This window comes from Gossypium raimondii, chromosome 4 (genome assembly GCF_025698545.1).
Source record: "Gossypium raimondii isolate GPD5lz chromosome 4, ASM2569854v1, whole genome shotgun sequence".
Lineage (NCBI taxonomy): Eukaryota > Viridiplantae > Streptophyta > Magnoliopsida > Malvales > Malvaceae > Gossypium > Gossypium raimondii.
Genome location: NC_068568.1, coordinates 40,245,963 through 40,272,120, shown reverse-complemented (window position 1 = coordinate 40,272,120; position 26,158 = coordinate 40,245,963). Strand labels below are relative to the sequence as shown.

At 35.1% G+C, this 26,158-nt stretch overlaps 2 protein-coding genes and 1 non-coding gene across 4 annotated transcripts; 2 read left to right on the top strand and 1 right to left on the bottom strand.

Moving 5' to 3' along the window:
* Positions 1-539: 539 nt before the first annotated feature.
* LOC105779685 (uncharacterized) lies at positions 540-9,272 on the top strand. Of its 2 annotated transcripts, XM_052629609.1 has the most exons (12): positions 540-702; positions 1,325-1,430; positions 1,810-2,757; positions 2,841-2,965; positions 3,294-3,458; positions 3,546-3,979; positions 4,073-4,494; positions 4,581-5,066; positions 5,139-5,458; positions 5,997-6,101; positions 6,193-6,318; positions 7,131-9,272. In XM_052629609.1, exons 1-12 carry the CDS (start codon positions 583-585, stop codon positions 8,895-8,897), a joined length of 5,124 nt encoding a protein of 1,707 aa, XP_052485569.1. In that variant the 5' UTR covers positions 540-582; the 3' UTR covers positions 8,898-9,272. The 2 variants fall into 2 exon arrangements, with proteins under 2 accessions (XP_052485569.1, XP_012459017.2); XM_012603563.2 differs by having other exon boundaries at positions 3,546-4,494.
* A 356-nt stretch (positions 9,273-9,628) lies between these two features.
* Positions 9,629-9,700, bottom strand: TRNAC-GCA (transfer RNA cysteine (anticodon GCA)). Its single transcript has one exon. It is a non-coding gene; the product is annotated as a tRNA-Cys (tRNA).
* Positions 9,701-20,526: 10,826 nt separating this feature from the next.
* LOC128040497 (serine/threonine-protein phosphatase 7 long form homolog) lies at positions 20,527-25,783 on the top strand. Its single transcript, XM_052629264.1, has 7 exons — positions 20,527-20,543; positions 21,225-21,281; positions 21,581-21,690; positions 24,057-24,118; positions 24,225-24,940; positions 25,027-25,108; positions 25,217-25,783. Exons 1-7 carry the CDS (start codon positions 20,527-20,529, stop codon positions 25,781-25,783), a joined length of 1,611 nt encoding a protein of 536 aa, XP_052485224.1.
* Positions 25,784-26,158: the final 375 nt, after the last annotated feature.

Below are 26,158 nucleotides of genomic sequence, written 5' to 3'. Positions count from 1 at the left end.
TGATACTACCAACAATGCAATTTACCCTTTTAGTCATGGTTAAAATATGTTCCAAGTTGTTGTGTTTTTTTATAAATTTAGAATTTAATTCCTATATTTTTATTTTAGAAATTTCAAAATTTAATTTTACTTGTTGAGACCACCTTAAATTTATTAGTGTGGTATTTTAAAATTAAAAACACTCACTTAATAGTAATATAATAAAAATAATATTATAATAAATTTGAATTCCATTTTTAAAGTTGAGAAAGTAAAAAATAAAAAATAAAAAATAAAAAATTAAATTCTAAATATACAAAAATTAGATTTCATCTATTTATGACGTGGGTGCTTAGCGGAGTTGTCTGTCCATTTAGAGAACAATGCATTGAAGAACGGAAGTCCCTCTGCACGTAAATTAGTAACAAGAGTAAGGGTAGTTCCGTATTTAGAAAATTACGGCCGCCTCTCGATTCTTTCCCACCTTCACAATTTTCGTTTACACCCCGTTTCACCGTGACGTGACGGTTTTTCTTTTTAACCTCTTAATTGAAAGTTGAAACAACGAAGACAGTCAAAGAAAAAGAAATTATTATTAAATTCATGGATGATGAGCTTAAAACCAAAGCAATGGCTTCAAATTCAACGAATGTAAACCCTAGCAAAGATATCGAGGCATCTAAAACTAAAGAAGAAGGCGAACTCTCTGATTCATACGACGACGTAATCGCACTTTCCCTCTCTTTAACCCTAATTTCCATGTATTTTTATTCCTTCTTTTTAACTGGTTTTTATCTGCTGAGGAAATATAGGAAAGTGTTCATTTCTATGAATATTTGTTTATCCAACTTTATCGATTTATTGTGAATATATGTAAGCTTTTTGGTGTTCTTGAACTTTTGATTATGGTAGCGGGTTGTTTGTGCTTCTTTGCTGCGAAATCGAGGGGAAGAAAAAGAAAACAATTTCGTCTATTTCGATCTTAAATAAGATAAAATGAAGGCTGGATTCTTCTTTTTTCATAGTTTAAATTTTTGCAGATTTAAAGGCATAATATGTATTGCTTTAAAAAAGCTAACTAGATTATAGTTGTATATTTTACTATGCTTAGTTCAATTTTAGCTTAGAGACCTGTTGTTGCTTTGTAAAATCATGGAGCTGAACCAGAGCTTTCTGTGAGAATTTCATTTTATTTGAATTTTACTAAGCTCTGTCTTGGTTTATGTTTTTTTTTTGCTGTTTGTCTATTGTTTTGGGTTCTTTTTTTTGCTTTCACTTCGTAATAGACTTATGTACCAAAGAACATAAATGTGCCACTTATTGTTGTGTTATTTTCCTTTTCCAGGAAAATCTGGATTGCTCCACTGCTCAGTCTAGTGGTACTATTGCCCCACCTTTGGGGCCTAACTCAGTGCTTTCTGCGGTGAAACCCATACCACCAAATCTGGCTGGTAAGTCATAAAGGCTAACATCGAGATTCTTAAGTAGCTTTGATGTTTCCAACATATTTGGAGCTTATTTTGTTGCAGCTGAGTTGACTATTGAAATGTCCTGTTTGTATATTGAAGTATTAAACTAGTGCTTAAAATGTACTTTGACAAATGCACTATTTGGTTGCTATTTGATGGTACACATTCAAACTTCATAAGGGGCATTTCTAAGTCTTTTACTTGCTTAGTTTTTGTAGAGATTTTATTTTATGGTCTACTGCCTTTACTGCACTATCTGGAAAATGTCTTTTACCTGCAAAATAGGATGTTTTCCTAATATTGTTTAAACATTTTTTCCTAAATTTTAGTATTATATTATAATGTTTCTGCTGATATACAGGGAATGCTATTGCTGGTAATAATATCGCTGGCGCTGTTGATGTTCTTTCACAACAACCAATTCCACCAATGAGTCAGAAAAATGTTGAGAAGAATCAGTTGCCAGTTAAATCCACTAATCGTAGTTGGTATGCTCCTTCCGGAGGTAGCAATAATCTTGTAATATGCTTCTCAGATGATGATAGTGGAAGTGACTCAGAAGAATGCAGCCGACAAAAACCTGTTGAAAATAAATCCAACTCGATTAGGGATGGTACTCAGAGACCCTTAACTTCATCTGCACCAAAGTTGAACAAGTTAGGACAGACTTCAACAAATACTACCAGAGCAATTCCCAAGAAACCTTTAAGCCGTACATTTATCTCATCAATGACCAAGATCAATGGTGGGGCCAATCCCAGGATTGCTGTTTCTTCGGTTGATCAGGGATCACAAATTAGATCTTTTAATCCCCGCAACAAAAGTTTGGCATGCCAAGATCTTTTGTCTGAGCAAGGTGTAGTTTCCAACAATAGTAAACTACAGGACTTGAGGCAGCAGATTGCACTTCGGGAAAGCGAATTGAAGCTTAAAGCTGCCCAGCAACATAAGGAAATAGTTCTGACCTCAACTATGAACCTAGACAATAGTGGAGGAAGGAAGTGGATTGCAACTTCAGCATATGGTTCAGTTGATCCAAAAGAACCAGACAAGAAACGCTTGAAACTTGGAGATTCTAATTTTACCCAATCAAATTCAGGTGCTCAACCAGAGGTACATCACGTAAAATCTAATTTAGTGTCAAAAGACCAAAAACTGGAGACAAAGAGTCTGCAGAGCAAGGATAAGGTTGATCATAGCAAGAAAGTAGATCCAGTAAGCAAAACCAAGTCAAGCATTAAATGGAAAAAGAAAGATGACAAGCGGGTTGACGTTTCATTGGAAGATGCATCAAAAGTGGTGAAGGATGGTAAACTTTTTTTGTATCTTCTTTAAGTTTATCTTATACAATCCCGTGGATGCTCTGACTGACATGTTTCTTTCATCCTGCAGGTGTTGACATGCATAAAGATTTGCATCAATCCGTAAGGACCAGTAGGGAGGTTGATCCAAGTATTTTAGCAAATCAGACTGTAGCTTTAACAAACGCAAGTGCCAGTGCTATGAAAAATAACTTGGTACGTTAATGTTTTAGGGTGCTCTTTACTCGTAAATGTTTTTTAAAAATAATACTGGCACTGTATGGTTAACATATTAGATCTGTTTTGCATTATCTACTCGTGCAGAAGAAAAACATTGACCTTCATTTTGATGCAATTGGTATTTCAAGGATTATCTGATTAGTTAATATCTTGTTCTGAAGTTATTGGTGCTAAATTATGGACGAACAGAAATGAGTTTTATCTTCATAAAATTAGAAGTCTTAAAAAAATCAGTTTCCAAATGATTGTCTTCGTATATCATCTAAGCTTTTGGTATAGTGGTTAATAGTTTTGCAACTTACAGAGATACGTGGAATTAAATCATCCAACTAAGGTTGGTTTAAGTAATCCACGAAGTTCTTCACCAAGCAAAGCAGTGAGAGAGCTGAATTTATCAAAAGGGAACGATTACCGTGAAGTCACATCTGGTGATAAAACACTTGATCCCCATTTTAGCAAAAGATCTCAGGTCTCTCTATGTCTGTTGATCAAATAATTTTAACTTTATTTAGCCTCATTATGACTGTGCTGAGACTTGATTAATGTTGCATTTCAGACTTCTCAAGATACTGCAAGTCTGTGGAACAGTTTGGGTAATGTAAATATCCCTGGTCATTCTAATGTGGATGTAGATATACATTCTTTAGTTGAGATTGAGGAAAAACTGGACAAGGAGCTAGAGGAAGCGCAAAAGCACAGATGCTTGTGTGAAATTGAAGAAAGAAATGCTCTTAAAGCTTACCGGAAAGCTCAGAGAGCTTTAATTGAAGCTAATGCTAGATGTACAGATCTTTATCGTCAAAGGGAACTTTGTTCGGCACGCTTCAGATCTTTACTTGTGGATGATCCCTGTTTATTACGGTCTTCCAGGCAACATGAACACACTAGAATGGGATTGGATGCCTCAGACAATGTGCCTGAAAATATGGACCTTGTACCAATATCAACTCATAGATTACTGCCTGCCTATGACGGTCTTAATCAACCAGGGTATGCTGCAAATATCCAATGTATCAATATAGCTCGTCACAATTTGTCTATACAGCATGATAATGGGCGAAATTTGGGTTCTGAACCATGCAGTGAGCAGGATGCTAGTACATCAGAGCCATTTCCTCATAATAGCAACAATGCTGCAAATGGAGTAAGATCTCCGTGTAGTCCGATTATTTCTGCAGATGAAGATGAAGGGACCTCTCTAATGGACCATGATTCCGTTCAGCCCAGTCCTGAGTATCAGCAAAAAAAACAAAACTCTGAAGTAATTCGTAAGAGTGCAAATAATGAGTCTAATAATCAGGATTCTTTGCTTCTTGAAGCAACATTGAGGTCTGAACTATTTGCGCGGCTGGGAATGAGAACATCAAAGAACATTGATTCATGTTACAATGAGCCTTCTATGGAACGAGGGGCAGAAAATGATGTTGAAAGTGAAAAGACCCAGATTAGCAATGGTAGTGTTACACTCTCAGAGGCAGAGAAAAAGCATCAATTTGATGTTTCAGGTAGCTTTTTCATCACAAGCAATGTTTTAGCAGTGTTATTTTTGTTTGTTAAAAAATGATTAAACAATAGACATTTCCTGATTTAGGCCCTGAAAAGCCAAATGAAGTTATGCCAGAAGCTTTGGTGCTCCAGGAAAAAAATAATATTCCAAAGTTTTACGCTTCAGCAAATCCAAAGGACAATGGAATTTCTGTTGGATGTCAATTTTCAGCGACATCTATAATATTTGCACCTTCTTCCATTTTGAGGAGTGCAATGGGCCATTTGAAGGCCATGGCCCCTGTTACTAGACAAAGAGTGAATCATGTCTACAGTGAAGAGGTTGCTTATGTCAACATTGATGAAATGGAGCAGTCTGGTCAGATAGCAAACTCTTTAGAGGCAATTTGTGATTTATCTAGGAAAGGAATGGGCTCCTATACGTGCAATATTGCAATTGACCCATCTTGGCCACTCTGCATGTATGAGCTCCGAGGAAAATGCAACAATGATGAGTGCCCGTTTCAACATGTTAAGGAGTTGTCTAAGAGAAATACATACATGAATGGAAATGATGATTCTGACAGTGCTGGTATGAATGTCATTTTACATCTTTGGAAACCTGTGCATTGTTGCTAACCTAGTTTAAACCATCCATTTGCAGATTCTCAGCTTGTTCTGGCATCATGTCAACAGCGAAGTAATGGTCCAACAAAACCTGTCAAATATAATGATGTTTTCATTTCACCAACTTATATAGTCAGCTTAGATATTTTGAAAGCTGATCCACTCGAATCTGTTGTGCCTTGGGCGGATGCACACTCCTGGTGGAAGTATTTCAGTATTTGCTTAGCTTTATCAAGCTTTTTCCAGAAAGATTTACCTACAGATGAGCCTTTCTTTCATGAGGATGATGGTCGTATTGAAGTGCGTGGCAGCTGGAATAGGCAATCCTCATATTTCCAGAGTAGAAATGGAATAGCGGTTTGTAATCATACATTCTGTTTTATTTTTCTACACTTGCTCTTTTTGGGTTTGAGCTCTATAATCTTTTTCTTTTGTATATTGTACTTTACAAATTTCTGGCCTGATATTTATGTACGGATGTTTACTTTCAAGTATGTCTTGTTTAAGTCCCAAGAACTGTGAGCATAAGGTTGACCTTCCATTGAGTCATCAGTAATCTCTTGTTAATTGTGAGATGCGTAGAAATTGGAAAGCCTTTTTTATTTTTCTTAGAATACATTCTCTATCTGATTTCCTGTTTTCTTTATACAGTTTCCTATGGTTATACCCTGTAGTCTTGTCATGGGAAAAACCTGTGCTCTTTCCTAGATGGTCAAAAGCAGTGGCCCTTGTATTTTGACTTTGAATCAGCACCTGCTTTCACTCATTTTTGTTTATTTAATACCATGAGATATGTTTGCATTTTTTTTTTCTGTATTACAAATTACAAATTGGCATATTGTGTTGTTTACATCCATATTCTAATTAGGACACTCCTTTCATGGTGTGTACTCAGAAAAAACTCAGCCAAAGCCAAGCTTCAGATGCTAAGGCCCAGTCCTTGGAGATGGCTTTGCTTATCCTCAATCAGGAGGTTAACAAAGTGGAGGGTATGAAAAAGGTAACCCTGGCCACCTGCAAGATAACTTTTGGTTCATATTCACATACTAACACTTCTGTTTCTGCCATCAACTCCACTTTTTAACTCGCAGGCTCTTTCTTTACTTTCACGGTCCCTTGAGGCTGATCCGGCTTCAGAGACTCTCTGGATGGTTTATCTGCTTATTTGCTATAGTCGTAGGCTATTTGTTGGGAAGGATGACATGTTCTCTTTTGCGGTATGTAAATTTATATGCATGGTTATGATAATTATTTGGACTCTGCATGTTGGTAACATTTAGATTGGAGGTATGGTATTGGTTAAATTGTAACTATATGCTCACATGTAAAGGATTCTGTCTACTGGGTATTCTTGGTTCTCTCTACTAATGGTAGTTCATATGGACACTAGCAGCTTTGGCTGTCCATAGAAGTTCGCTTCATTTGGAAACTAATTATATAATCCATTGTTTTATGCATGCTTTCTCCTAGGGTCACTAGTTTCCATTAGTATTTTCATCACTTAGCCACAATGGGAATGGAATAGAAGCAGAAGGGCTAAAGAAATTACTAGTCCAATGATTGCATGCATGGGAATGTTACAGTAATGGTAATTTTGGGATTGGGTAAATTGTTTGGGGGGGATTGAAAAATATCTGTGAGATTGTTAGTATTGCTTTGTATGTGTGCGAGTATTTGTTCATCTGTCATTCTTTTCAGTTTGCTTAAGATATTCCCTCCTTTTGTTCCTTTCTTAAGTATTTATGTGTTTTCAAGTATATCTATTTTGTTCTTCTCAATATTTATTCTTTTAATGTAAAATATTTGCTTTGCATTGGCATTAAATTTGTGTCCTATTCCTACTTAGGTAGCACTTCCCATCTTGGGTATTCCTTTCCCCCTCACACGAAAACAAAGCATGCATGAATGTAAATCATGTGTATGAGTTTGAGACAAACACATATAGACATGCATCCTTGTTCCTCCCTTCAGAGAATTCGGATAAAATTCAAACCTTTTGTTTGGGCGTACTTCTTCTCTTGGTCTTCAGGTCAGAAACAATGAAGGATCGTATGAACTTTGGCTTATGTACATCAACAGTCGAAAACAACTGGATGATCGGTTGGGTGCATATGATGCGGCTCTTTCAGCACTTTGTCGTGGTTCATCTTCCTCTGGAAAGGATGTACTGCATATGAGTGCATGCATCCTAGACCTGTTTTTGCAGATGATGGATTGTTTATGCATGTCTGGGAATGTTGAGAAAGCCATCCAGAAAATATATAGACTTTTCCCTGCTACGACAAATTCTGATGGGCCTCGTTCGATGTTTACTGATATCCTCGCATGCTTAACCATTTCTGACAAATGTGTATTATGGGTTTCTTGTATTTACTTGGTTATTTACAGGAAGCTGCCAGATGCTGTGGTCCAGCAGCTAGAGCGTGAGAAAGAACTTCTTCCGGTCAAATGGCCCTCTGTTGATCTGGGCAACAATGAAAAGAAAAGGGCTATGCAGTTGTTAGAAATGGTAGTAAGTTGTGTTGACTCGTACATCAATACTGAATCATTTAAGAGTGAAAGTGATCTCAGATCGGCACAACTTTTTGCTCTCAATCACATTAAGTGTTTGGTTGCACTCAATAGCACTGACTGCTGTCAAAGCATGTTTGAAAAATACAGAAAAGTTTATCCATCTTGCTTAGAACTTGTTCTGATATCAGCACGAGTGCCAAAATATGATTCTGAGAATTTGAGTTTTCTTGGGTTTAAAGAAGCCCTTAACAACTGGCCAAAAGGATCCCCTGGAATTCACTGTATCTGGAATCAATATGCTGAATATGCCCAGCAGAATGGAAAAGCTGGTCTTGCGAAAGAACTCATCACATGTTGGTATAATTCCGTTTGGAAAGTTGAGTACCCTGAAACTGAAAATTTGAAACCCATAGATGATGGGAACTCTTTTGTCTCTTGGGGAACGAATTCAATGTCAAAGTCCAGCGTTGTGGTACCTAATGCAAACCAGACAGATATGATGTTCGGATATCTTAATCTCTTTCTTTATAACTTTTTGCAAAATAACAATGTTGACGCTTGCTCAGCTATTGACCAGGCATTGAGGGCTGCCACTCCCATGGGTTTCAATCATTGTGTAAAGGAGCATGCCTTATTTTTGCTCAATGATGAGTCTCAAAAGGGTGATGTTCCTATTAGTTGGCAGATCAATACTTTGAATATGTATTTGGATACTGCTCGCTCTTTCCAAGTCTCTGAGCCACTATCTAGACATTTTATCACCAAGATTGAAAAGCCAAGAGTCCAGCAACTTGTTCGAAACATTCTCAGTCCAGTCTCGTCTGATTCTTCTCTTGTGAATTTGGTCCTTGAAGTGTGGCATGGCCCATCTCTTCTGCCCCAAAATCTAACACAGCCGAAGGATCTAGTCAATTTTGTGGAAGCCACCTTGGCATTAGTGCCATCCAACTATGAGTTAATGTTTTCCGTGTGTAAGGTGTTAAGCCAAGGTGACTGCTTTAGGGATGTTTCTCCCAGTCTTATGTTTTGGGCTAGCTCAACCTTGGTCGATGCATTCTTTCATGCCGTCCCAATTGCACCCGAGTTTGTATGGGTGAAGGCTGCCAATATAATGGACAATGTTCCGGGCATCGAGACCATTCTTACAAGGTTTTACAAGAAGGCTTTAGCAGTATATCCATTCTCCCTAACGTTGTGGCAGTCGTATCACACTCTAACTGATAAGACTGATGATCGGAACGTCATGGAAGAAGCAAGAGAAAGAGGTATTGTACTTGATTGAAGTCTCTTTCCCTTAAATTGAGTGTATACTGTTAGGTTGGTAGTTTCAGCATTTGCCACAGAAACAATATTGGCGAGTCTTACTTGAGACGATTTGGTATTTGAGGAAATTTTTGGCTAGGTAAATATTGAGCCAGTTCATGTGTAATAGGAGAGATTGATGTGTAAGTAGGAAACACAAAAGAACATACAAATTATAGGAACTAAATTGAAATAGGGATTTATCTTTTGGTGGGATACTAATCTGAAATAGGTGAAGATTTGTTTAGATGTAAAACAAACCCAGTTGTTGCGCCCATTTTGCCTTTAGATTTTATGTTGCTTTTTTCTTTCAATCAATGTAATTGCTCATAGCGTTTGAGTAAGTTTTGGTTCATTTTGTTTTGTTCCACCGCTTTCTCAGAGTAAAGAAGAGAAATAAATTAACTTATCAGTACGAGGGTATGATCATTAAATGTCTAAATAACTTTAAAAGAAAGTCGAGCATATTCGGCACTTAACCAAAATTTCCATGAAGGATGCCGTTTGGTAGTATTAGTTGGGATTTGTGCGGTGCCTGACTAATGCTGCAAATGTGGAAATCATTCAAGTAAAAAATCATCATAACACATGATTTCGTCGAAATAGTTAACTTATAGCATTCTCATTGAAGATGCAATGTGGAATGATAGTACGAATGAGCAGTGCAAGCACATACGGCATCTAAAATTGGAATCAAGATGCTTATTATTGAGGGCCCAACCGGGTTCGAACCGGTGACCTCTTGATCTGCAGTCAAATGCTCTACCACTGAGCTATAGACCCTAGTTGTTCTTTTCTGGCTGTATTAACACTTATATAGACTCTAAATTTATATGTGAATCAAATTTCAACCTATCTTATCACTTCAAACCTTTTTTAGAGAAAAGTTTATATAACACAGTCGATCACTTGATGCTATTTTATTAATTTGTCAAATATCAATGACATCTAATATCAAAATTAGTGACATGCCATTCATTGTTTTTATTTATAACTATATGATATTCAAGGTTTTTTTTTTTTTTTTTAAAATATACTAGTCTGATGATTTAATTAGTAAAATAGTTGAGGTGGTGGGTTAATTAGAGAAATAGACGAAGTCCACACTTTGGGGGTCTGAATTTGAAAACTTCAATACAAAATTGGAAGTCGGTCCCTGGAAGTGTCGACTTTAAACTGGAACCCCAGGGTGAGCACTTCACTAATTTGTCATGTTTTTTTCACGCAGCAGCAACTCATGAGCATGCATGAAGATGCAGGAAAATACAGGAAAGAAAGGAAAGTATAGAACCCGTGGCAGCAAGCATGAAAGCAAGAAAATGCAGTGTTTTATTTTCATGTAGCAGAGGAAAGAAATAATGGACCCATGAACAAGCATGAATGAAAGAAACATTAAAAGTATACTAGCATGCATGCTGAGGTAAGCAAGTATGAGTCAACTGTTTTAAATTTTATGCATTTTGGTTTTGTGTATATAAATGAACAACCACTCTTCCCTCAATTCCTCCCAATCTCTTTTTCTTCTCCCATTTCCTTTCCAACACAACTATGTGTAACAAATTCTCTACAAATCCCTCACTAATAAGTAAGTTATTTTTTAAAAAAACTTTTTTAGTTGATAAATGTGAAATTTAGAGATTAGTTGAATGTTTATTGTTATATTTGATATTTTTGTTATTTTAGATGTTAGTATTACTAGATTGCTATATTTTAATATATTATTTGTTTAAAGATTGATATATTAATAATTATCATTTTAAATTTGTTTAGAATTTGAGTTTATTTTTATATAAAGGAAAATATTGGTATATTGATATATTACAGTTTATTATTAGTTTGTTTGATTGAAGGGTTAATATATTGATATAGTTTATTAATTGTTTGTAGAATAGTTGCTCTATTTTTTGTTTAAATGTTAAGATATTTTTAAGTTTTTGTATATTTTGTTATTTTTTATGTTTATTAATGGTTTTATTAGGAAATATAAAGAATATTTTGAAGTAGGAAACTTTTATTTGTAATGTTATTAGTTATTAGTATTACTTTTGGGATTATTGTTAGTTTCAGTATTAATATATTGGTATATTTATATATATTATTTTTAACTGTTTGAAAAATATATAGTTTATTATTTGTTCAAATATTTTTTATGTATTTTTAAGTTAATTTACAGTAAAGTTTTTTTATTATTAAGTATTTGAAAAGATATATTTGTATTTTAATTATAAATTTGGTTATAGATTTATGTTTATGGAATGGTAGATTAATATATATTGTTTGTTGAGTGTTTGTAATAGTATATAGTTTATTGTTAGTTAAATGTTAGTATATTAAGATATTATTTAAATATTATTTTATTGTTATATTTTAGTTTATTATCAGTTTATATGTTAGTTATTAATTGGAGAAAAATTAAAAATTTTGTAACAATGACCAGTGGTGGAATTTTGTTGAGATGCAAAGGTAGACATATTTCGTCACGCATTGATCAATCGGTAAAATCTTGCAACTAAAAACTTTTTCGTACGCAAAAAATTGATTTTTAAAAAATATATATTATGAAGTTTTCTTTATTTTATTTAAAAATTGAAAATAACTAATGTATCTATTTTATTATAGGCATCGTGAGAGGCAGATGGAAGGAGCACATCATTCGACATCGAAATTTGGGTTTTTCAATGTGACTTTCGCGCAACATTGGAAAAAGATTCATGCATTGGTTACAACGTTGGTTGAATGTTGGAGGCTTGAAACGCACACATTCCACTTTTCGTGTGGAGAATGCATGATAACATTAGAGGACTTGGCACTACAACTTGGCCTCCTAATCGACGGTCGGCCTGTGATTGGAAATAACGTTGTCAGGTGCAACATTTATGAGATTTGTGAGGAGTATTTAGGCATGGCTCTGGTGAGTTAATACATAAAAAGCCTTCGTTTGGAAATGACATGGTTGGAACACAATTTCACAGTGAACAAAAATTTGAGTTCAGAGGAAATTGAGGTAGCTAAAAGGGCATATGTTCTTGAAAATAATAGGGTAAAGTCACAAATACCATTCATCAACATAAGAGAATATATATACATGTCATATCGCACTTAGAATCAAAATAGGAGAACTACTCCTATTTGCCCTCTACTTCTTATAATATAGAAAATGGAACACCTGGACATCATTATTTAAATTAAAACTAATGAAATTTGGACTAAATTGAGAGGATTAACAAATTGTTGGACCCCACCGAGTAAATAAAAAATTTTAGTGGCCGAAATTCAGATAGTTGTATCTCAACCTTGGTTCGGTTAGGATATAACCAGATGGCTCCAAAGTGGGAGACATAATAATTAGGATTGAGTGGCGGCAATGGTTTGTAGAAACCGTGCTAATGTAGTATATATATGTGAGGGGGGGGAACGAAATTTCTCTTGCTTCCCAAATCTTTTTCTCTAAGCATCATCTTCTTTAGTTGCCCTGAAGAAGAAAAAGATGTAGTTGAATGCAAGTTGCAGCCATCGTGCGAATTTTAGTCTAAAAGTTGAAAGATTGGGAACTGATAAGTTTTCTTGTCCCTCTGAACTTATGGATTGAAGAAAATAAATAGAGTAAGAAATTCAAAGTTTCTAGATAATTGTGGAATCTGAGTCTTAAAGATTGAACACCTTTAGTTTAACTGATACATGGTTGTCATATTTAGTTGCCAAGACAAAGGAGGCTCTAGTGTTCAAAGACGCTAAGATAAGGAGGTACGAAAACAATGTGAGTTTCCACTCTCCATTTTTGGTATGTTGTATGTTGATTAGTGAAGGTTGAAAGCATAAAGATGAGTAGGATTATATGTATCCGCCAGCATATCGTTATTAAAGTAATGGTTATGGATTGCCTGAAATGCATGTATATATATGCATAAATGTACTAAGGAATAATATAGGGGGTTATTAAAGGGTTTAGATGAAGTTAAGATTGGGGAACAAGGGGTGAATCTGTTAGATACTTTCATACAGTGTTGTTGTATGCACTCGTGATAAGCGAAGCTTCAGGCTTTGCGGAGGGGACACTACGGTGTTCAAACATCAAGGTTAAGATGGTGACTGGATGAATGGATGAAATGCAATGGGAAGAGTATATAAAAGATCATGGCTATTCCATGGGTCCGATTGGAGGCTATAAACAAAAAATGAGTAAGACCCTAGCTGAAAGATGTTATGGCATCATGATAAAAGTGAGAAAGACCATAGTTGAAAGATGTTATTGCATCATGATAAAAGTGAGTAAGACCATAGCTAAAAGACGCTATGATATCATATAAAATCACGCCATAAAAATAATTAAGACTAAGACCATGGCTGAAAGACGCTATGACATCCTTTGATAGTCTACCGGGATAGTAAACACAAGGTTAAATTATGTAATACCATAGCTGAAAGACGCTACGACATCATAGGTAGTCCACTAGGACACTAAATACGAGGTAGTCCACCGAGACACTAAGTACGTGGTAGTCAGCTGGGACTGTAACATGGGAAGTCTGACAGGGTGTAAAAACATGAGGATTGTAATTAGAAAACCCGCAGTTCATGAAGACTGCCAAGGGTGAAAGTAGAGTTCGCGGGTGACTGGATTGATAAGTCATCAAAAGAAATGAGTTGGTGTGGCTAAGAAATATAGACCACTGAAATAATGAGTGACGCCAAGGTTATGTCTCAACCTAGATAGGGTAAAGGGAAGAAGAGGCCCCTTAGATAAGGAGGTACACCTAGTACACACTTTATTAGTTCGCCAGAGAAGCTACGAGTTCCACACGATTAGGATGCAATCATGTGACGTGAGTTGACAAAAGTCAGCTGAAGGGTTTAATGAACAGATCAGGGTATTCATAAAGGCATGTCCAAACGACTAGTAATACCCGTTTGAGGATAGTGGAAAGAGGAGGTTAGACATAGTTATAAAGAATGGTAGAGACCTTGTGGATCTATCACGGGTAGGAACTATAGGTCCTAAGAAGCTTCCTTGAGAAGAAGATCTACATAGTAAGGGCTATGGTGTCATTCAGAAAGCCTTAATACTCCCGGGTAGTGAAAACATTGAAATTTGGTGTAGACAGTAGGTGTAGAAACCTTGGGTAATCGCTAAGCGTCTCTACCTGAAAGTAGCATATGCGATTACCTGGGAGATAAATTTTGTGTTGAACGTCTCACGCTTTCTCTAAAATTTTATATGTGAAACTCACTAAGTTCCATTGAACATATAAGATTTCTTCTTGAATGCATGTTAGTTAAAGAATTAGTAAGTGAGAGGGACCAAGCCAAACTCTGCTTAGTACTAGGTGAAACTCGGCAGCTGTGCATGTGTATAGAGGGCTACTCGTAGAAGCTTCACCTCAGAGTTCAAGTCATGTACAAGTATTTTCGAGTCTCTGTCCAAAATTTGTAATCAATTATAGGAATCGAGATTTAAAGTTCTATTTCTAGTATAAAACGACTTGTAAATTTAGTTAGACTTTCGAACCCACGTTGTTTAAGTATGCAATTGAACCTGAAACAGAAAGTTGTGTTAAGTAATTCTGATTAGTGTAGCATTCGATATCCAGATCTGGTGATTAGAGCATGCAAATCGTAAATTCCTAACTTGCTAAGATAATAATCACATTGTTTTTTTCCCAAAGCCTTTACAAATATATCTGCCAACTGATCTGTAGTAGAGACATATGAAGGAGAAATAAGACCCTCTTGAATTGCATCCCTAATAAAATGACAATCCACCTCAATATGCTTCGTACGTTCGTGATTAACGGGATTATGAGAAATATATAGAGCAGACTGACTATCACAAAACAAAGAAATAACTTTAGGGTGATACACCCTGAGACTGAGGAATAGAGCCTTCAACTATTTTAATTCACAAGTAACAGAGACTATAGAGCAATACTCTACTTTAGTTGAGGATCGAGAGATAATGTACTACTTCTTAATTTTTTAGGAGACAATCAATTTTCTAAGAAACATGAGCTAGCCAATTAGAGACTATCGAGTGATGGGACACGCGGCCTAATCCAAGTCACACTAGCCTTGGTAAAGACAACTCACTATCTGCATAGAGGAAGGTACCCTGGCCTAGAGCACCTTTTAAATAACGAACTACTTGAATTGCAGCATCCAATGTTCTTGCTTTGGATGTTACATAAACTGAGATAAAACATGCAAAGAGTATGCTAAATCTAGATGTGTAACAACCAAATATATAAGGTGACCCATCAATCACCAATAGGATTCTGGATCTACAATTAATTCTCCTGTATCATGTGCAAGCTTGTGGTTTTGTTCAATCGGAGAGCCGACTGGTTTGGCTCCCAATAATCCTGCCTTAGAAATAATATCAAGTGCATACTTACGTTGACACAAGAAAAAACCTTGAGCACTATGAGTAACCTCAATACCCAAAAAATACTTCAGTACTTTGAGATCCTTCATATGAAAACAATTATCGAGATAGGTCTTAAAAAACTTCAATGGAGTAGAATCGTTACAAAAATGATCAAACCATCGACATACACAAGCATATTAATCTGTACAACACCTCCAATATATGTAAAAAGGGAATAATCAGAGCAAGATTGTAGGAAGCCATACCCCTTTTGAGCCATAACGAGCTTTGCAAACCAATAGCGAGGTGTCTACTTCAAACCATACAAAGATTTTTGAAGCCTACACACCGTGCCTGGATCCAAAGTGGCAAACCTAGGTGGAGGTTTCATATATACATCATCATCAAGAGCACCACGTAGAAAGGCATAATGAACATACATTTGATGAAGCTCCTAATTCTTTGATGCAACGATGGCCAAGAAGGTTCGAACAATTACCATTTTTGCCACCAGAACAAAAGTCTCATAATAATTAATTTCTTCAATCTGATGATTGTTGAGGACAACTAAACGGGCCTTCAATCTCTCAATGGTACCGTCGGAGTTGTATTTGATCTTATACACCCATTTGCTACCTAGAGTTTTCTTTCTAGGAGGAAGAGACTCTATCATCCATGTGCCATTAGCCTTCAAAGCATGAACCTCCATTTGCATAAAACTACGCCACCCCGCATCTTTCATAGCCTCTTTAAAAAATTGTGGCTCTATTTCTGCAATTACTATTGCAAGAAAATTTCTGTGTTTCGCAGTAAATTTGTCACAATTAACATAATGTGCTATAGGAAAAGGCATACCTAAAGAAGGAGAGGAAGCGGGTGATACGTGTAACACCCCTCACCTGACCTAATCGTTGGACCCGAGTTATAATATGCTACTACTGTTAACGGAACAATCACATGTAAACCATAACATTAACTCATTCAATAATTTGCTACTATCATAAATACATGTAAAAAATAATATGAAAGCAAATCAGATACCCAATCGAGCTTACAAAAGCTATTAGGTTGACTCGAGTATGAATGAGGACCAAACTGCAAACTTTTCAAAGTGTGAGCATAGGTATGGATACCCAAGTCAAGTACCGATACCATCCTTTGCTTCGATGTTTCAAAAATCAAGTTAAAATACACAAGTATCGATACCAAATTAGGTATCGATACCATTTTGGCATTCTACCATTTTAAAAATTTTGGACACAAGTCAATTTATATCGATACCTTTATAAAGTGTCAATCTTTGAAGATGATTATCGAGACTGTATATTGGTATCAATACCAAATTGGTATTCTGTCATTTTAAAATACGATTCATTTGGTAAAGTATCGATACTTCCATATATAGTATCAATACTTTTTACTAGAAGGTAAAAAATCACATGTTTTGGTATTCTTTCATGCCAAAATCAAAATAAAACATAAGTGGTGCCTTAAGGCACACTACAACCTACATAAAACCTATTCCAACATGTACCAAAACCCTCAATTCACCAATTTCAACATAACTCATTTTGGCACTTATATCATCTTTATTGAACTTCTATCTAAGAAAATCATACCACTTGAATTACGCACTTATTCTATACATGGCAATTTCAAATACCAACCAAGCATACTATTGGCCATTTACAAGTCAATCAAACCATTGAATATCAAATAAGTACCTTACTAGACATATCAACCTAAAGAATCATTAACCATTACTCACATAGAGGATGCCATTCACCATCAACAAGTATTCAAACATCATCATTATTCTTGCCATTCACAGGCCTCAACTAAAACCTAACATGTTGTCATCATGCACACTTATAAACATAACATGTAAGCATCTAAAATTATACATCATTTATGATTTAAACTCATAAAATTCAAAGTAAGCGCATATGCCAAACATCTATTATATACATGCCACATGATCGAGTCCAGAGCGTTTAATAGTCTACCAAGTCAGAAGCTAGATAGTGTGAGCTCCGAGATGATCTGATCGACATGTTTCGTAAAATGACCACTACAGAAACAGAAAACAAAACAAAGTAAGCATTTTGAATGCTTAGTAAAGGTTTTAAAACAATAAAATTCACCTCCATTCACAATTAACATAATAAATTAGCTAACTATACAACTTTCCTGTCATAACATTTCACAATCGTAAGTGAGCTCATCACATATGAGTCTTATAACATTTCATGTCAGATCCCAAATCTGATGGATTTGAAAAGAAGACATATAGTTGTAAAATTATCTATTTGGCGTATTATAGTAGTGTAGTCCGCCATTAACATATTTTTGGCAAACTAATGTTTGGTGCATAGAGTATCAGCCCATAGAAGTATTTAAGGATTTATTCTCCTAGTATTCCTCAATAGAAGAAAGGATACGACAAGTTAAGAGTACGCCTCAAAATTTCTGGTTGAGTATAACATGCCATATTTGAGTTATCGCCATAGTTCTGGTACGCCCGGTTTGTTCAAATGAGGTGTATGTGGGGTTCTGTAATGTGATTGGTAGGGCCAACTGAATGTTTTAACTAGTCAAATAGCATCGACATCAGACTTTCTTTTATATTTTCTCTAATTTTTGTAGGACATTAAGGGGACCACTTCTGCATGCATTTGACACTTGTAACAACCTGTTTTTCAGTGGTACTGAAAATGGTGATTTTGGGACCACAAATTCGACGAGTGAGTTCGTATAAATAGTATTTAAATTATATGAGTCAATAATAATTTTTGTATTAAATTTTGATTTGAGGAATTTTAACTAACTGAATTAAAAGTTAGTATAAGTGGTTCGGTTCAAAAGTCAAGTGGTTATTGAAAACGAGTTATTAGGATCTCATTTCCATAATTAAAGGCCGTAAATATTTTTATTAGATATTTATAGAGTTGTATTATATGTGAATTGAAGTTTGATCTGGTAATTTTGATGATTTATTGCTTAATTATAGTAAAATGATTAAATTGTAAAAGAGGTAAAAGTTAATTGATATAGATTTAAAATAGTAAAGGGACCAAAATGGTAATTAAACCATGGGCAAAAGTCCAAGCGGTGGTGGATATAATTAATCCACTAACTTTTAGGTTATTTGTTCATTTAGTCCTAATTAGTTTAGGATTAATTGAAATAAAGTTTAATTAATTAATAATTAAAAACAATTGAAGGACCAATTGTGGAATTAAACCTCATTAGATGGTAATTATACCATAATCTCATTTGATGAACAAATATGGACATGATTTAATAATTTCATTAGTTATATTTAAAGGTTAATTTAGTAAATAGTTAAAAAGGTAAGTTAATTTAAGAAATTAAAAGTTAAAATTTAGCAATTTCCTTTCTTCTTCACGGGGAGAGAATCGAAACACCATAGCTAGGGCATGGGAGCTTTGGCCAAACTTGAGTTCTTCGATTGGATTAAGAACGAATGGAAAATCGAGGAAGAGAAAATTACTGAGTAGTCTCTGTACCTCGTTTGTTGTTGCGGATTAGTCCGATAAGTTCGTTCAGTTTAATTTTAGTACATTTTTAAATGTATTATATGAACCTAATTGCATAATGTTAGATTATATTGATGTGTGTAAATGAAAATGAAAATAATGAAATGATATTACGTCGATCACTGATTGAGATACTCTAAGTCATTATAAGAAATCAGTCCTATAAGTTCATTTAATATGAACTCAATTATATTTCTAATTGTTTATGAATGTTAGAGCTTAAATGATATAAAATTACTAATATTAAATTGATTTATTGATAGAATTGAAATTGTAAAAGTTATGAGAATGATAATTTTTGACATTAATAGAGACAGGTTGTATTCGTACTTAAGACCGTAGCGAGGCTATGGTAACTATTCAGACGTAAGACCATGGTTGGACCATGGCAGTGTATATATGTAAGACCATAGCTGCGCTATGACATTCTGATGATAAGACCATAACTAGGTTATGGCACTATAGACGTAAGACCATGGTTGGACCATGGCAATGTATACATGTAAGACCATAGTTGGGCTATGACATTCTGATGATAAGACCATAATTGGGCTATAAGATTCTGATGATAAGACCATAACTGGGTTATGGCACTATAGACGTAAGACCATGGTTGGACCATGGCTGTGTATACATGTAAGACCATAGCTGGGCTATGATATTCTGATGATAAGACCATAACAGGGTTATGGCACTATGAACGTAAGACCATGGCAAGGCCATGGCAATGTACATATAAGACCATAGTTGAACTATGGCACAATATGAAATGTGTACCGAGGTTTCAATCGTCTTTATAGTATTCATCAAATGGAAAAAAATGAGGATATAAATGTGATGTGTGAAACGATAAGCGATCCATAATAGTATTTATGTAAGTGTTAAATGTTGTATTTTTATGTGTTAAAGAGATTATCCATTGTGATAGTAAGAAATGCGAATGCTATTGAAATGTGGAAAATTGATTTGAACTAATGTTTGAGCATTACTCACATGTTGGGAGCTGTGATTGACAGGAATTCTGATAATAACCTCGTTGGTAAGAAATCCATTCATTAATCTTTCAGTTGAATTATTATTATGTTTGATTTGGTAAGCTTTACCATTTAATTGACGAATTTACCAAGCTTTACGAAAGCTTACTCGTGTTATTTGTTTTATTTCTTGTAGATACATTTTGTGGATCAAGAGATCGGATTAGCTTAAAGAATCACACTATCCGAGGATCATTTGGTAGCTTTTGAATCATCTTGGCTTATATTGCATGTAATAGGAGAATTTGATTATGTTCGTAAAGGTTTATAAGTACATATTGATGTTGTTGTTAATGTGCATATGATGATGTGGTATAAGTAGCTAAGTGATATGTGCATACTTGAATTTATGGTATAACATTTTGAGATAGAACATAAGTTAATTGAATGTGCTTGCAGCTTGTATACTTAGTTAAGGAAATGAATTGTGTAAGTACTTGAAATGTGGTGTCATTGATGGCACATTGGTTAGACCTTAGGATGATTGTTTTGACATGTTTCGGGTGTCACTGAAATGCATTTTAGAGTCTTATAATATTGTGTTGAGGATTGGTCTAAGTACCTAAGCATTTTGATGTGAATTAAGTATGTTTTGAGTCATTTTTGGGAACACACGGTTTGGTACACGGGCTGTCACACGACTGTGTGTCACACATGGAAAACCCACTCAGGTGTGTGCCCTGATCGTGTTAGGTGGGTACAGGTTTGTCACACAGCTTGGACACACGGCTGTGTGGCCCTTGTTTTGAAATTTTTTAGTTTTTCCCTGAACATTCTGATTTACTATGAATTGGCCCCTAATTGTTCCTAAACTAATTTTAAGGCCTCATAGGCTCGTTTAAGGGCCATAAATGTATGTATTACTCCGATATGAATTATTATGAAATTTTATTAATTAAATTGGCAACTTGATGCTATTTGTTATTGGTTGTTCTGGATTGTAGGGTAATACATCGTAACCCTAATTCGGTGACGGGTACAAGATATGGGTGTTACAACACTTGTCAAAATCCATTAAGAGGTACTGGGTGTATATATATGGTGTGAAGGGATCGTCTGGATGGCTTTTTTTTTCCTTCAACATTACTCTCTGGTTATTTTTATTAAACTTAAATGTTCTCTTCTTCTTTATTAAGCTGGAGGCTAAGGTTTTGAATTTATCAATGGATATTCCAATTCTGGGTAAGTCTGATAGCTCTGCATGTTAAGTTTTTGAAAGAGTAAGGAAGTTAAAAAGCTATAAACAGTAAATTACGAATAAGAGGCCCTGCATGGGGGTCGTCTGTAGTTGAGATGATTGCAAATTGTTTGTTAAGGAGTTTTTAATGATGGTTCCCATGTTCTTTAAGCAGTTGCTGTTTCTGGTTCATGAAGGGTGCTCGAGTTTGGAACTTCAAGCTGCAGTATAGGTGAGTATCAGGTGAACCTTACTGTGACTCCTACATGTAAACTATTTAAGTAGATATATATGATGATAACATCTCGGATAACTGGAAAGTGTGTGAAATATTGTAATGACGCTGCATGTTCATATTTGAAGTAAATGAGTTGTATGAATAAAATAATGTGTGATGTAAACACATGTGAAATCAGGTATGGAAAGGTGAATTTTCTTAAGAGAATATGAACAAGTCAGGTATGAAAATGAATTAGGGTAAGTGTATACTGTGTTGGATAAATCAACAACCATTTGTGATGCCTCTGGTAGGGTAGGTACATTGCTAATCGGACGGGCAGATCATGATGATAACAAGAAGACTTATGGTGATGCCTCTAGTGAGATGAAGACTGGACTAGCAGATTACGACATGAGGATGTGTAAGTCCATGTGGCTGAAACCCATGGCATAATATGATAATGAGAATATTCATGGTGATGCCTTCGGTGAGTACCCAACTAGACACGCTTTCTCTTTCTTTCTCCTAAAAACTACAAATTTCCCTAATTAAAAAAAAATTGGCATTTAAGATTAATTAAAATTGTTACCATGTCCCAGATTTGACTTGATTGATTTTTTTAGAAAAGTGTCTCGTGGCAGTACTTTAGTAGTCCATGTATACTGTCACGTTATACTTTAAAACTATTAGATTTAAGTACTTTTTCAAAAGACGAAAACAAAATATAGGGGATCCATTGACATTTTAAAATATGAAAGACAAATATGTCATTATCTCGTAAGAAATTAGCAATTAATTAAACTTTTAAAATTAATTTTTTATAGTATCTAATATCCATTAAATAATGATGTGATATTTGATGTAGAAAATGATAATGCATTAGTTGACATGAAAAAATATTGTCATGAAAGTTGATAGGTTGGCCTGAAAAGATGATAATGATATACACGTAATTAAATATTTTAAAATAAAAATTTAAAGAAATTTAAAATTTTCTTAAAAATCATGAAAAAGTTTAAGAAATTATAAAATGAAAAATAAAAACTTAAGAAAAAAAAATCAATCAACATTGTACAACCGTTTACCTTTTTACATTTAGGACAACAACATTTCACTGAAACCAAAACACGCAACAGTTTTGGCTACATGAGATCTTCCCTCAACTATGTGACATATGACAAGACAAACTTGGGCATCTCGGACAACATGCAACATCTTCAACATAATTTGGAGGGTTTTTTACAAAAATAATATAAAAAAATAAAAAATTATCAAAATGTTATAACTCTTTTTTTATTTATCAAAAAATATATAATTTTTTATTTACCAAAATATATAAAAAAACAAAAAAACAAAAAAAAACAGAAAAAAACCTGAACTGATTTGACAACTCCCTGGGTGGAGGGAAGCAGGTTGGCGGCACCAAACAAGGGAAGCAGGTTGGCGGCACCAGTTGAGGCAACCCTGTTGGTGGCACCACCCTTGAATTTAAGGGTGGTCGGTTGGTGGGGGGAAGAAGGAGAGGGGAAGAAGAAGAAAGAAAGGAAGAAAGAAAAAGAAGGAAAAGGAAAGGAGAGGAAAGAAAGAAAAAGAAGGAAAGAAAAGGAAAGGGAGGAAAGAAAGAAAAATAAGGAAAGAAAAGGAAAGGAGAAGAGAAAAAAAAAAGAAGAAGAAGAAGAGGAAGGAAGGAAAAAAAGAAAATAAAGTAATTTTATTATTAATTTAAGATTTTGTAATATTTGTGTGTTAAAAATAATGTTAAGTACATTTTACGATTTTATTAATTTATTTAGGATATATAATTTTGAGATATATTTAGCATGAAAAATTCATGGTATGTACATTATATGTTGATTAGGAATTCTTTTATGAAATTGACTTACGATGTTGAAATTAGTTTTGTTAGGAAAATAACATTAAAAGTAAAATGATAAAGAAATATATTTAAGAAAACATAAAACACGAAAAGAAAAACGAAAATTATATATTCACCGAAAGTAAGAAAATGCGAAAAAATTATATCTTTAATAAATTTTAAACATAATGCACTGAAAAATTATAAAATTATAAAATTTAAAATGACGATATTTTTAAAATAATAAAATGCGGAGAGAAAATACGAACAAATGACCAAAATAATAGTGTATTACTAACTTTTTAAAAATTGAGAAATAGTTAATACAAATATTTTAAAAAATGTAATGAAATAATATAAAGTAATAAAATAAAAAAATAAAAATATTTTTATTGAAAGTAATAAAATCGGAAAAAATACGAGCAAATGGCGGGATAAGGATTTTTTCTTACACCAAATAAAAACCTGTTTTTAGTATTTTTTATTTTGGTAAATAAAAAAATATATAATATTTTGATATTTTTAATATTTTATTTTTGTAATGTTTTATTATGGGTTTTATAAAAAATAATATAAAAAATAAAAATTACTAAAATATTATAACTTTTTTTATTTATCAAAAATATATAATTTTTATTTACCAAAATATATCAAAAAAGTAAAAAACAAAAAATAAAAAAACAGAAAAAACACACTAAATTAATAAATTAATTTTACACTAAATACATGAATAATATGAGTAAATGGCAGGGATAATGGTTTTTTTACACTAAATTAATTTTAAAAACACACTAAATTAATAAATTTAAAACATTATGTAAAATTATAAAATTAGAAATGAAGATATTATTTAAAGTAATAAAATGCAGAGAAAAAATACGAACAAATGGCCGAAGTAAGAGTTTTTTACTAACTTTTTTTTCAACTTGCAGGCATCGCAATGGCTTCATTGATTAGCACCAAAAGCCACATATCAGTTGCGGTTAATAACGCGGTATGATTTATTATTTATTAATCACGGGTTCTATTTATTTAAAAAGGATAGACGTACAAAGAAATAATGTTATCGTAAAATTTTTTCTGTAATTTAACACTATCAGGACTCGTACCAAGGTTTAAGGGGCCGTGTGAGTGTTTTGAAGAATACTCCGGATGCATGGTTGATGCCGTACTTAGAGCTAGCCGGATTTGGGTCCGTAGCACAGATCCGGTACATCGTCTTGCGCTTTGATTTATTATCTGCGCTAGATGAGCGGTGGCGCCCGGAGACCCACACTTTTCATTTTTCGTGCGGGGAGTGCACGGTGACCTTGGAGGATGTAGCGTTGCAGCTTGGGCTCCCAATTGACGAGAGTCCCGTAACGGGATTATCTGCATTTACCGATCCGGATGCACTTTGCTATCAGCTTCTAGGAGACTCACCAGGGGACGGTGAGTCATATTTTTCAGGCTTACAATTTACATGGCTGAAAGCCAAGTATGGACAATTATCAGCGACAGCCACTGAAGGCGAGTTGATGTGCGCTGCTCGAGCGTACATCATGCATATCATAGGGGGAGAAATCATGCCTGATGCAAGCAACGACAATGTGCATTTGATGTACTTGCCCCTGTTAGCTGACTTGTCCAGTGTTAGCTCCTATAGCTGGGGCTCAGCCGTGCTAGCAGTCTTGTATCGAGAGCTTTGTCGGGCGACAGATCTGAAAGTTCGCGACATTGGCGGATACCTCTCACTGCTGCAGTCCTGGGCGCTGTATCGGATGCCATTTTTGGCATCGGTTAGACACCAACCATATGTTTATCCACTGCTGAACAGGTGATAAAATATAACTTCTCATTATTTGTAGTCATAATATATTGACTAATGTTACCAACTCTAAAAGCTATATTTGTTTTTTGTAGGTGGAGTGCTCGTCCGAGTATCGGGAAGTCATACAATGTCCCGCTATACCGCCTCATGATTGAACAGTATGCCCGGGATGGGGTAAGATGCTATTCTAATATTCATGCTATTCTAATATTCATGACATCTTACTTTCTATATCTTACGCACACGTTATGGCTAATTATAACCATGTTATTAATCATGCAGTTTATATGGACGCCATACCGAACGCCAGAAATTACCGCCGTGGTACCCTCGTCTGCGTACGTGCATTCGTACATATGGTGCACTAACGCACCAATTATAAATTTCAACATGGTTGAGTGGTATCACGGGGATCGAGTGCTACGACAGTTTGGCTTCATCCAACCTATCCCGGATCCGCCGTGTGAGGTGGGAGAAGTTCACGACAAGAATAAGAGAGGAAAATCGATGATAGATTGGGGAATTAAGTATCGAAAATTTGTGGCGCTGTGGAACGATCGATTTCGTCGAAGACCTCAGATGGTTATGGCTACCGACTCGCAACCATCAGTAGAGTATATGCAATGGTACTATAGTTGCGGGAAGCCATATTTATACGGAGGCCAGTCGATTGTAATCCCCCCGCACATGCAGCGACATGGGGGATCGGCCACAGCGGCCCAGCATGATCTGGATCCCATGGCATATTATTCTCCGGAACCACCGGAGCCCGAGCAGGAGCCCCAGCCAGATCCGAAACAATCTGGATTTGTCGGTTCCGAAACAATCTGGATTTGTCGGTTCAGATAGCTATCATCCGGATTTGTCAGGCACTGACGATTTGTCGAGCTTTTCAGGGCCAGAATATGTATACGACTTTGAACTATTCGGATCCTACTCGCCCGGCCCATATCCGCAGCATTATGAGACTCCCTTAGGTGCATCAAGTTCATCGCTGCCGAACGAGGGACCTGCTCAAAATGATTTTCCTCCCTATTTTTACTACACCACCACCTGCGCCAAATGATAATGTCGGTCGTCGCGGGCACCCAGAACGTGACCGTCGACCTCCGAATAGGTATACCCCTAGGACTACACCATCGAACCATAAATTTTAGGGGTGTATGACACATGTTTGTACATTAACACGTTTGTACTTTCTTGTATCAATTTAATTATTCTAAT

Bases quoted from the DNA above. Each gene is read 5' to 3' on its own strand.
- LOC105779685 (XM_012603563.2), top strand. From the start codon at position 583: ATGGATGATGAGCTTAAAACCAAAGCAATGGCTTCAAATTCAACGAAT. The intron at 2,758-2,840 runs GTAAACTTTTTT...TTCATCCTGCAG, and splicing joins ATCAAAAGTGGTGAAGGATG to GTGTTGACATGCATAAAGAT. The intron at 5,459-5,996 runs GTTTGTAATCAT...GTGTGTACTCAG, and splicing joins AGAGTAGAAATGGAATAGCG to AAAAAACTCAGCCAAAGCCA.
- LOC128040497 (XM_052629264.1), top strand. The intron at 21,691-24,056 runs GTAAGTCCATGT...TTCAACTTGCAG, and splicing joins AGATTACGACATGAGGATGT to GCATCGCAATGGCTTCATTG. The intron at 24,119-24,224 runs GTATGATTTATT...TAACACTATCAG, and splicing joins CAGTTGCGGTTAATAACGCG to GACTCGTACCAAGGTTTAAG.